Below are 12,782 nucleotides of genomic sequence, written 5' to 3'. Positions count from 1 at the left end.
TAAAAATCTATATTTTTCCTATTTAAAACTTGACGCTTCTGTAGTTACATCGTGTACTAAGACAGACTGAAAATTTAAAGTTGCGATTGCCATGTTACGGCAGCAAAGTCCTTGATTATTACACTAGAATGAGAGTATAGTTCCTAGCCATATCTGCCTAGAAAATCACAACTTTAAATTTTCCATCGGTCTTAGTACATGATGTAACTACAGAAGAGTCAAGTTTAAAATAGGACAAATATTAAAACTTTTTGGTTATTTTTAAGCGCGATGCTAATGGTCTTATCAGATTCAATGGATTGTGCTAAGCTATGCTAAAAGTGCTAGCGCCAGCCACAGAGATCAGCTGAATGGATTCCAAAACGGTAAGAATCAAATGTTTAACTCCAGGGGAGCTGGAAAATTAGAATATTTTCAAAAAAAGTGGAATGTCCCTTTAAAGTTGCTGTAAGAAATTTTGTCTAGAAAATTGAGTATGTTAATGACCTAGCAAAATGCTAACCACTGAAAGTACGTATGTGTGCTCACGGTTAAAATGCCATACAAAATCCAAACAGTGTTTAGTGCCCTTACAGGGCAAATTCAAGACAACAGGTCACCTCACATAATATAGAAACTAAAGGTTTCCTCGCTATACCGTTAATAGAAAGGTTTTGGTTGCAACCTTTTGACAACAGGTTTTGTAATGTAAACCAAATTATAGCATTCAAGTGAATAGATTTAATCGCCACTGCCAGTGTTATAGCTGGGGTATCCATTAAAACATGTTAAAAAGTTAATTTTATTTAATGTTAGTTGTTAAATGACACATGTGGACCTACTTGATTCTGGTAATGACACCTTCAAGGGTTTTAAACTCGGTTTTCTTGCCCTTCTGTGTGCTTTGCATAGATCTCTGGACAGCCATGGGCTCGCCATTTACATCTCTAAACTGAAGTCTGATCTGAGCTCGCACGTCCGTCTCATGTGCATCCTGGAACAAACAAACACTATCATTAACACCCCTTAAAAACATAAACTGTACAGACCATGACTCATGAATCAAGAATGTTTACAAAGTATTTATGTACAAGACAAAATGCACATCAATACAATAAAATACTCGTATGTTACGACATACTTTTGGATCATGGACAAATGTGTTTCCTTTACTTCCTGGAGGAAAGTCTCCTGAAGTGATGTACTTGAGACACTCAATGATGGTCTGCAAAATTAATATCAGTGTAAAGTTTTTAAAGAGCTTATGGTTGGTTGATTTATATATTACTAAACCAATATATTTTAGTATACAGGAGTAATATTTTTTTATACAGTATCACTTGACCCACGTATGGCCTAATAGCAGAATACATTACAAACCGTCTTTCCAGCTCCATTAGGTCCCACCAGTACAGTCAGAGGACTGAAGAATGATATCACTTGTTTGTCTTTATCTTCCACTCCAAAACTCCTCACTCCCAGAATACTCATCTTTTCTATCTTTGACATTTTGGACCAGTGCTTTGACTTGTGACCTTATGACATAAAAGTAACATGAAACAGTGCACATTGGCGTCATTTTTAACACACTGACACTAATAAGACAACAAAGCCATTTTAATGCGGAAAGTTCACAGCAACGTTAAATCACAGTTCGGAAAAGGCGAACAACGTTTCTGCTTCATTTATCAAAACAGTAAACTAGCATGCTTTTTTATTCAATTGCATTCAACCAGGCTTTGCAAAGTACTCTGATATAAATATAAAGTAAGTTAGCATTAGAACAAAATAAACTCACACAGGGTAAATAATGTTGTAACTTCCCTGTTTAAACAGCAGTTCAGATGTTTTTACTGCTCACGCACACAGATGCGTCTGATTCCCGCGTCGGCACAGTGACGCACTTCCGTATTCAAATAAACGTCACAAATCTCTAGCAACTACATTTCCCACAATGCACATGCTGTATGGATCATAGATATGTATATAAAGGCATATATACATATACATATCTATGGTATGGATGGACTGTACGTCAAAGTACCGCGAGAGCGATAAAGAAAATGTGGAGCTTAAAAATTTCAACGATTAAGCCCCGTCACGAAAGTAAAAAAATAATTTGAGCACATTTTTGGTTATATTGTCTTCATGTTTTGAAATGTATTTAGGAGAGCGTGAGACAGGGCAAATGGGCGAGACTGTTGATCATGCCACCATAACTGCAGATCACTTTAGCAAACGTCTTGGTAAACACATCATGACCCTATCATGACCTGTAAGCGACACGAAGAAAGGTTTTTGTAGAGAACTGCAAACCGATAGCAGCTGTTGATATTTTCACCCACAATCGCTCACATCTGCACAACTTTCCCTCTCATGCTGTTTCTGGTGTGTAAGTAGCAGTCCAAGCATTATCGTAATTGTTAAATATCCACACGTGAGGTAGACGCGCGTGTTTGTTTTCTGTGACGTACACAAACAAATAATTTTTTTACCAAAACTGTTTTACATAGTGATTTTTAAAATGATTGTAGTAGTTTGATTTTTTTTAAAAATAAGTTTAATATCATGCTGTTTAATATCATAAGATGAATATAGATAAATCTGGGAACGTTTTTCACGTTGAGAGGACTGTAAAACGTGTTCTAATTGATCTAAATTTACTTTATATACAAATATTTTTTTAGATGAAATATGCTTTTGCATTGTTATATCATATCTGTCCTTTAGGTGGTGCTGTTTCCGAAAGGTGGCCAACATAAATGTAAACTAGTACCCAAGTTAAAGTTAAGTTATACCGTATGTGAAGTATTGAAATCATGACATACACAACAACAGTGCTATGCTTATTAATTCAGATCTTTATAGTTCCAACATGAATTTTGTAGCGTATGTGAATGTATAAGAAAATGCTCAGCCCATGCAAATGTGTTTTGTTTCTCTGTATAGCACTGCAGCAGACAGGTTTGGGGGACGATGCCATACACGAGGCACTTTATCACCTCAGAGACCTCACAGGTTACGCCCATCTCCTCACATTTGTAAGTAACACGCTATCTGCATTAGAAAGTCAAAGAGGTCAACTCAACATGACAATATCAGTACAAAACTTTTTGCATTTGAACTAGTCTAAAGTTGCAGCAATAGGTGTTTTATGTCTCGTTTAAAGGACGTGAACGCAATATACATACCAAATGTCCACACTGAAAGCAGAGAGGTGAGTTTTATACTATGGCTAACAGGTCAGGGGCAGATGCCCTGTACATAAAGAGCACTAGATGTGTTTGCTTTCAGATGTGCAGATGTAAAGAGTTCATTGCTGAGGAGCTTTTGAAGACACTTCTTTCAGCAGAAGTTACTGATCAAGATGCCGCCGCTTCTACTCTTCGACTCCTGCGACACAACATCAGATTTCTCCTTCAGAATTCGGTGAGCAAGAGTTCGTCTTATGTATCATAGGTCAGGTGTTTGATCCCCAGGGAATGCACATATTGAAAATGTGTAGATTGAACTTTAGATTTGTCAAATGTGAAATTTCTTTCCTTTGTGTTATTTTGAAAGATCAGAGAACATTGTCTCAAAGACAAAGTCATGGTCCCCTTGAAGAATTTGAGGACTGATCGACAGTCGACTTTCATTCGTCTGTGTATCGAGTTTTTCCAAGACTGGATGTACAAATGCATCATCAGCGACTTTTGATTTATTATGAAAAAACAAACATTTTTGCATATTATTTATTTTGTTTTGCTTTCCATTTTACCAGAAAATCAATTTCAATTCTTGTTCAGCTGTCACTACTAACTTGTTAATCAAACATTCACTTTAATATATTTTTGAGTTAGAATGCAACCATTTACCCCACAATGTAAACTGTTGATCTCGTTTCATAATGCCATAATAAATAATGACTCAGGAAGCATTCTCATTGGTCAATGTGGTAATGCTGCTACAACCCTCTATACAGGTGCAAAGATTACGTTTAGTAAAGTTGACAGTAGAGGGCAGTGTCTTCTTAAACTTGTATTGGCTTTCATGTCATTATAACACAATGTTGGATGAGTTAATATTGAATTAAATGAGGTTTGCTATAATTAAATTATGAGGTAAATATAGCATGATTAAAGCTTTAATATAAGATGCATTAACATTTAATTCTGTTCTCTATCTCTGCTAAATGTTACTTCATAGTTTGCATGCATTGGTTAAAAAAATGGACACAAAAACCCTTTTTAAACTTTCAGCAATTTTTCGAAACACAATAAAAAATATATATGTACAATATATAAAATGAAATTTTTTTATTGCCTTGTGGTATTTATCAGAATGTCTGTTTTGTGTGGTTTAGTAATGTTGTAAACCATACTGTTAATAGAATGCAGTGTACTGTACAGAATAAAATACACAGACTGTAAGAAACCTGTAGCCCACACACACAAAAGTTTCCTTACAGGGTCTTAAAACAAAAGCGTAGGTAGATGAAGTGAGGTACTGTATGTGGGCAAGAATGTACTGAGGTGAATTGAGAAGCAGGTCAGGTGCATCGGTGGAGACTCCAGGGTTTTCTAGAAGATGCTACATGTCAAAAGAGAGCAGGCACTTCAATGGTGTTGCTTTAACAAGCCTCAACTGAGACAGTTTCTTTTCCCATGCCCTCGCTGCAGGGTTGAAGGCGTTAGGCGGATCGTAGTATTATATATAAAGCTACAGTATCACTTAAAAACTCTTGATGTTTTATTTTAGGGCTGTTTAGTGTGATTACCATTGAAAACTATTTGGAATCTCAGGACATCTTTTTGGGCTGTGTTGCTCATGTGGATGTCACACATGTAAGGTTCAAGTTAGCTATTTCTGTTAAATCCAGGCTTAAGTTTCATAATGTAATCTAATGATGATTAGGAGCATCAAAGTTTTTTTTCAATCTTTGACATGACCTTATTCAATATTAAAATATTAAGATTATATGTTCACAGGAAGCTCTTTACATTATGTAGTAAATCATAAAAAAGACTTTAGCTGGGTTTTCACATGCAGGGTTATTTTTCTCCTGATATTCAAAATACATAAACATTTATTTTCATCCTGATATTGAAATCTTTGAAAGTAAAGACATTTTAAAAAAAAGCATTCACCAATGCAATAGTTCTCAAACTTTTCGTGTGTGACTTGAGTGTGCCCTCCTTTGTGTAGGTAGCATCTCTTCATGCCCCCCAAAGAAAATTCAAGACATCTCAAACTTAAAAATTGAATTAAACAAAACATATTAAATGATACAATGCAGTGCTGTTCAAATTTTCTGAGGTTTGATTAAACAGAATTTATGATAATATGTAATGTAGTTTAAAAAATGTCATAAAACTGGGGGTCTCCTGGCACCATCTCTGTCACCCAATTTGGGAACCACTGCACTAACGTTTGAAACGACACACTACATCGGTAAATTATTCAAATGCTGATCGCAAAGTTTTAGCTGGATGGTAGTGAAGCACTTTTTATTGGTGTTTGCTATGAACCTCACTATGTTTCACTTTTTATATTGCTAATAGTAGGGTTAGGTATTTGAAAAGACAATTTGGTGCAAGTAATAATCTTCAGCATAAACCTGGATGGGTTTTATTAATCCCATTATTAAATGATTGAATAATTGTGCATTGAATAGTTCTGTCATTTGGCTCATATCATGTTTATCAATTGATGCTTTCATTTTAGCAATAGCAAAGTTGCAAGCCAATGACATTTCTGATGCGGATAAAAATGAACAAACATTCTGTGTTAACTAGTTGTATAAATTTTTTCCAATCAATGTTCAATCTCTTTAAAGGATATTCATTGATCACAAGGATTCAGATTGCAAGCATGACACGAGTCACGGTGGAATACATGCATGCAGGGGCGTCGCACCCGTGGGGGATGTGGGTGTTTTAACACCCACACTTTTCCCTGTGAGAGGGTTCAACACCCACACTTTTTATGCAGTTTTGCAAGAACGCCTTATTAAAGTCGCTCCTCCGTTTCTCTGGCCGCTCTCTGTCTTATGGGAAGCCGAACTCCTCAAAAGAAGGACGAAACTGCGCCACTCGAGTGATCGGCGCTTCGCGGACCAATTATATGCGCGGCCCAATGGACAGAGCCGCGCGGCTATCTGGATAGTGCAGAGATGAGTTGTTTACTTGCGCCACCCGATGGATAGCGCAGCGCGGACCAGTTTCATCCGAGCAGCGCGGATCAATTTGGACAGCGCTGCTCGGACCACAAACCTGCGCGACCCACTGGGAGGCGCTGCGCGACTCTAATGGACCCCACCCATAACAATCAACTAACATTTTACCCACAATTCTCCGGAGCATGGCAAGGCGCATTGTAGAAACAATATTAAGTAGTCCAGACATTTTAAATAGGATTGACGAGGTTTTGGAAAATAGGAGAAATTATTCTCAAAATGCAGAAAATGAAGTTAGAAGGCTTTTTAATCCCCAAGTTTTAACACATACGAGACAAGCAACACAACCAAGACCAGCATTTCAATTCACCAGGAACTTCCGTGGCGAGGCTTCACGTGGAAGCATCAACATGAGAAGACGGTACAGTACATAAATATACGCTATAAAGCTTAAATGAAGCATAAATAAGCTCTTATGAGCTTTGCTGTGAATGTGATTAGGCCAGAGGCACGAGGCCGCAGTTTTCGATTTTAAATTGCATGTAATTTGAGGTAAAACAAAAGTATTTTAAAGGGGTCATATTATGAGATGTTTTTAAAGATGTAAAATACGTCTTTTATTTATTTATTATAACATGTTAAAATGGACACTTTGTAGGTGTGAGCAAAAATGTGCCGTTTTTGGGTTTGTCTTTTCAAATGAAATGAGCTGATGAAATGCAAACACTGATTGCAATGAACTCTCTCTCTCTCTCTCTCTCTCTCTCTCTCTCTCTCTCTGTTGCGTATGTGCGGGGTGAGTGGGGAGCGTGAGTGTTCACGAGCAGAGACTGAATGAAAGTGGTTTTTCTACTGTTTTTTCCGTTTAATTTCTTCTTATTTTGAGGATCATCATTTAAAAGTAAGAATATAGGAAGTGAAGTGCTTAATTATTTGTTTGGCGCGGCGTCGGGAGGATTGCTGGCGGAGTTGGGATGGCATCGCGGCCTGGCGAGGACGCGCCGGTGCCACCGTCACTATCGCTTCAGCATGGCGTCAGGTGTGCGGTTGAATCGAGTGTGGCAGTGGAGGAAGTTTTAGTATCAATTGGAGAACAAGTTGGATATGAGAACATTTCTTCAGCGTCAAGAATGAACAAAGCTGTGGTAGTGTTCTTAAAGGATGAGAATGTGGTTAATCGTCTAGTAAGCAGCGGGATTTCGGTAAGTGGACTTTTTGTTGCTATTTCACCGTTAGTTAACCCAACCCGAAGGGTAATAATTTCAAATGTTCCCCCGTTCATCCCTGATGATGAAATTGAGCGTGCATTGTTATGGTACGGAAAGTTTGCTAGTACGCTAAAAACGATCCCATTAGGGTGTAAACATACGGCTTTAAAACACGTAATGTCGTTTAGGAGACAGGTGATAATGTTTCTGAAACAACCTGATTTGGATGTGTCTTTCAGAGTTCCTTATGAAGGGAAGACATACATGGTTTATGCTAGCACAGGCAGTTTAAAGTGTTTTGAATGTGGAGATGTTGGACATAAAAAGTCTAAATGTCCACATAAGGCGGGTGGTAGCGGTGTTAATACATCGAATCCTGCTGTTGATTTAGAGAACAGAGAATCTCATGTAGAGCAAACGACTCCTAGTGAGATTCGTACTGTGATTCCTAATGTTGATTCAGAGGCCAGAAACGAATCCAACGGAGAGCAAATGACTCTTAATGTTACAAAGGAAAGTGATGGAAGTGATGTTGCATCATGTAGTAACGTAGGAAATGGAAAACAGACTTTTGACAAGATTACAGAAATAAGAGAAAGTCTTGAATCAGATTGTAAGGAAAGTGAGGATGTTCCGACGAATGAAGTGGTTACTATGGAGATTAACAATATGCTGGTTTGTCCTGAGATGGCTAGAGAGGAAGATCTAAGGGAGGATGATACTCTTTCGGATATCTCTGAGATTGGGTCTCAAAACATGGAGGAGATGTATTCGTTGGATGAGATTAATGATTTTTTGGATACAACCTTTGGTAAAGTGGTAGAGGTGAAAGATTTTTTCCCAGATGTAGAAAAATTTGTTTATTCAATTAAAGTACTGCAGCGTACGGTGAGTTATGATGCATTGAGCAAACAAAAGAGATTCAGATTAAAGAAATTTCTTACGAAGGTGAGGAAAGATAAAGGGCCGTCTCTAATGAATAAGTAATGGCTAAAAAGCACTGGGTGACTTTTATGTGTTGTCTTTCTGTCCTTCTGTCTCTGTCCACTTTATATTTCAACTTTTTTATGGAGAATTTAAAAGTGGGCTCTTTAAATATAAATGGAGGAAGAGATAGGGGCAAATTGGCAGTAATATCTGAGTTTTTAAATATAAATCGGGTCAATGTTGTATTTTTGCAAGAGACTCATAGCAATGATGATAATGAAATTGAGTGGAATAGATGGTGGGATGGAAATTTGGTATTAAGTCATGGGACAAATAATAGTGCGGGAGTAGCTATATTATTTAAAAAAGGGTTGAATGTCAATATTTTATATACTGAGGAAATTGAAAAAGGAAGGGTACTTTTACTAAAAATACAGTATGGGGGACATGTTTTTGTTCTGGTTAATGTGTATGCCCCAAATAATGGGATGGAAAGAGTAAGAGTTTTTAATCAATTAGATAAAGCGCTTCAAAATTTTGATGATGATACTTGGTTAGTGTTAGGAGGGGACTGGAACTGTACTATTAAATTTCTAATTGATAGGAATGGTGAAGAGTCACATAGTTACTCTAGTAAATTACTGTCTAACATAATGGGGAAATATGATTTGGTAGATGTGTGGAGAAGAAGGAATATTGGAGTAAGACGATATACATGGATGAAAGTAGTAGAAAATCTGGTTAGTGGGGCTAGACTGGATAGGTTTTATTTAAGTAAGTTGGTGGAAAATAGGGTAATGAGTGCATCAATATTGCCGAATGGTTTTTCTGATCATCATTTGATCATTTTTGATTTTAATATTAAGCAAATTTCAAAACCTAGATATTATTGGCATTTTAATGAAAAATTGCTAAAAGATATACTTTTTTGTGACAGTTTTAAGCTGTTTTGGGAGAAATGGAAAGAAAAAAAAAGTGATTTTGAAAGCCTTAGTCAATGGTGGGATGTGGGCAAAGTGCAAATTAGAGAGTTTTGTCAAAATGTTTCTGCTTGTAATTCTGTAAATGTGAAAAAAACTATACAAAGTTTGCAAAAAGACATTGAGGGTTTGGAAGAGGATTTGATAAATAACAAAAGAGTACAGGACAATAGTACAATTTTAAATAAGAAAAGGAAAGAACTGGGGACTTTGTTACAAGAACAAGTGAAAGGGGCACTTGTGAGATCAAGGATTTGTTCAATTAAAGACATGGACGCTCCAACTTCATATTTTTTTAACTTGGAAAAAAAGACTGTTCAGTATAAACAGATGCATCATCTTCGTTGCCCAAACGGAAATATAACAACAAATCCGACGGAAATGAGGAAGTTGGCGGTGGATTTTTATTCTATGTTGTATAGTGCTGAGGATTGTGATCATGATAGTGCAAAAGACTTGCTTAAAGATTTACCACAGTTGGAAAAAAAAATAAAAAAGATTTGGATGGTATAATTACATATGGAGAATTAACAAAAGCGGTGCAGCAGTTGTCTAGGGGGCGCTCTCCAGGAATTGATGGTTTAACAGCTGAGTTTTATAAACATTTTTGGGGAATATTAGGGGAGGATTTTTATGAAGTTGTATTAGAATGTTTTAAAAATAAACTTCTTCCTGTAAGTTGTAGAAGGGCTGTAATTTCACTGTTACCAAAAAAAGGAGATTTAGGTTATTTAAAGAATTGGAGGCCAGTATCTTTATTATGTTTAGATTATAAAATACTCTCAAAATCTATTGCAAATAGGCTCAAAAATGTTTTGAACATGTTGATTCATAAAGATCAAACATATTGTATACCGAAGCGATCAATAATGGACAATTTGTTTTTTTTAAGAGATGTGATTGATTGTGGCTGTGTAAATGATTTAAATGTTGGTGTCCTGTCAATAGATCAGGAAAAAGCCTTTGATAGGGTGGACCATGATTATCTTTTCAATGTGTTAAAAAGTTTTGGAATTGGGGATCAATTTATTTCATATGTTAAATTGTTATATTTTGATGTATCAGTGCTAATTAAGGTTGGTGGAGGAATAAGTGCCCCAGTAACAGTAACAAGAGGTATTAGACAGGGTTGTCCTCTTTCTGGACAATTATACAGTCTTGTAATTGAACCATTGTTGTGTAAGTTAAGGAGAAATTTGGGTGGTGTTTTAATTACGGGTATGAAGGAAACTCTTAAAGTGTATATGTCCGCTTATGCGGATGATGTAACTGTTTTTATTTCAGGACAAAATGATATTATAGCCTTGGAAACAAGCATTAGGCAATATGAGATGGCTTCTTCAGCTAGAGTTAATTGGGAGAAAAGTGAGGGGTTTTTAATGGGCAGGTGGAGAGATACCGGACCTCCGAAACTTCCAGGAGGATTGATTTGGGGGAGGGAGGGTATAAAAGTGTTAGGGGTGTTTTTAGGAAAAGAAAGTTTTAAAATGAAGAATTGGGAGGGAGTGCTGGAGAAGGTTGTAGCTCGATTGTCTAAATGGAAATGGCTATTACCACAATTGTCCTATAGAGGGAGAGTTCTAGTGGTAAACAATCTGGCAGCTTCCACGTTGTGGTATAAAGTTATTGTTCTGGAACCACCAAATGACTTGATCTGTAATATACAGAGGACAATTGTGGACTTTTTCTGGAGTGGAGAACACTGGACTCGGGCAGCAGTGCTGTACTTACCAGTATACGAAGGAGGTCAAGGACTGGTGGACGTAAAGAGTCGAATTGTTGTTTTCCGATTACAAGCAGTGCAGAAATTACTCTACCAAGAGGATTTATCATGGACACAGACAGCATGTGCATTCCTGCAGAAGGTTGAAGGTCTTGGATTAGACAAACACCTGTTTTTATTGAAAATTGATGGGTTGAGACTGGACAATCTCTCGTCTTTTTACAAATCATTGTTAAAAGCTTGGATTAAAGTTTTGAAAGTGGAGAGAAATTTGGAGGAACTTGGAGACTGGATTAATGAGGAACCTTTGTTTCATAATCCGTTGATTCAGACCAGGTTTTTATCATCATTAAGCATTCGGAGAACTCTCGTTAAGAATGGAGTCACTAAACTGGGACATTTACTGGATAACGGTGGTTGGAGTTCAGTGGACACTTTTAAAGCACTATCTGGTTTGTGCTCAATAAGAATTGCTTCGAAACTGAGAGATGAGATATTTGCTGTTTTGCCAAGTAGGTACAGAAGCCTTATTGCTGGGGGAAACATACAACAGCCGAAAGGAGGTTTTCCAGAGCTACAGATTTCTCCCAATGTTGGTAGAGAACAAGAAGAAGAATGTGATGGATCTATATTGTCTTTTAAAACTCCGCAGCTGGAAGAGCTTGACATTGTGTCGAAAAAAGCTTTGTATTATGTCACAGTGAAAGTTTTTCACATGAACTCACTTAGCAGGCACAGTTTTGCAAAATGGACAGAGACAATGGAGCCAGACTTCCTAGTGAGGGACAGGTGGAGAGTCCTGTATAAGCCTCCCATTGAGAAGCGGACAGCTGATCTGCAGTGGAGGCTTATTCACAGGGCGATAGCTACAAACAGACATGTGGCTCACCTGAATCCAGCCATTGGGGGGGATTGTAGATTTTGTAGTGGTGAAGAAACTATAGAACATTTGTTCTTAGAATGTCGGAGACTTGGAGGCCTTTTTATGCTGCTTGATGCTTGGTTTCAGGGTTTTGGGGAGGAGTTTTCCCATAAAGTTTTTATTGGGGGACTCAAATACAAAGTGCTTGATAGAGGTAAAGTGTGTTTATTAAATTATTTAATTGGTACAGCAAAGCTTGCAATGTGGAAAACTAGGAAAAATAAGGAACTAGAACTTGGTTCAACGGATGTAGAAATGATGTTGAAGTGTATGGTAAAAGGCAGGATAAAAATTGAGTTTTCATATTACAAATTGATTAATAATGTTGAGAATTTTTTAGAAATTTGGGGTATAAATGAGGTTTTATGTGTTATTATGGATGGAGTTTTATGTTTCACTTTTTAATATATTCATTTTTTTTGTTGAACGAAAATGATATGATAATAGTGTTGTAAATCCTGTATTTAATGTAATAATAAAGATCTGTTAAGCCTCTCTCTCTCTCTCTCTCTCTCTCTCTCTCTCTCTCTCTCTCTCTCTCTCTCTCTCTCTCTCTCTCTCTCTCTCTCTCTCTCTCTCTCTCTCTCTCTCTCTCTCTCTCTCTCTCTCTCTCTCTCTCTCTCTCTCTCTGAACAACTAAAATTTTCACATGCTTGCAGAGAATTGTTTTACCAAAGCTAAGTTTACTGTGTTTGTCTTTTTCACACTTTCTAGGTTGATAGAACCACTGGAGACCCAATTATAGCACTTAAAGGACAAGTTCGGTATTTTACACTTAAAGCCCTGTTTTCAGATTGTTTATGGTGAAATAGAATGGTTTTGACTGAAATTTGGACATATGCGGCTGCCCTGAGAATTTTCGGGTGTTTGTGTTTCACCTCCCACC

At 37.1% G+C, this 12,782-nt stretch overlaps 1 protein-coding gene across 1 annotated transcript in view; it reads right to left on the bottom strand.

Moving 5' to 3' along the window:
- The window catches only part of rad50 (RAD50 homolog, double strand break repair protein), a 31,726-nt gene extending 29,798 nt beyond the window's left edge, over window positions 1-1,928 (bottom strand). The window contains exons 1-4 of the mRNA XM_065287248.1: window positions 1,778-1,928; window positions 1,360-1,514; window positions 1,121-1,204; window positions 822-973 (exon numbers count right to left, since the gene is read on the bottom strand). Coding sequence (XP_065143320.1) covers window positions 822-973; window positions 1,121-1,204; window positions 1,360-1,488 — 365 coding nt within the window. The 5' untranslated portion in view covers window positions 1,489-1,514; window positions 1,778-1,928. The remainder of the gene's footprint in view (window positions 1-821; window positions 974-1,120; window positions 1,205-1,359; window positions 1,515-1,777) is intronic.
- Between the last annotated feature and the right edge of the window lie 10,854 nt (window positions 1,929-12,782).

The sequence above is a fragment of the Paramisgurnus dabryanus genome, chromosome 18, assembly GCF_030506205.2.
Source record: "Paramisgurnus dabryanus chromosome 18, PD_genome_1.1, whole genome shotgun sequence".
Classification (NCBI taxonomy): Eukaryota; Metazoa; Chordata; class Actinopteri; order Cypriniformes; family Cobitidae; genus Paramisgurnus; species Paramisgurnus dabryanus.
Note: the sequence above shows the minus strand (reverse complement) of the source record. Positions and strands in the feature narration are given on the sequence as shown.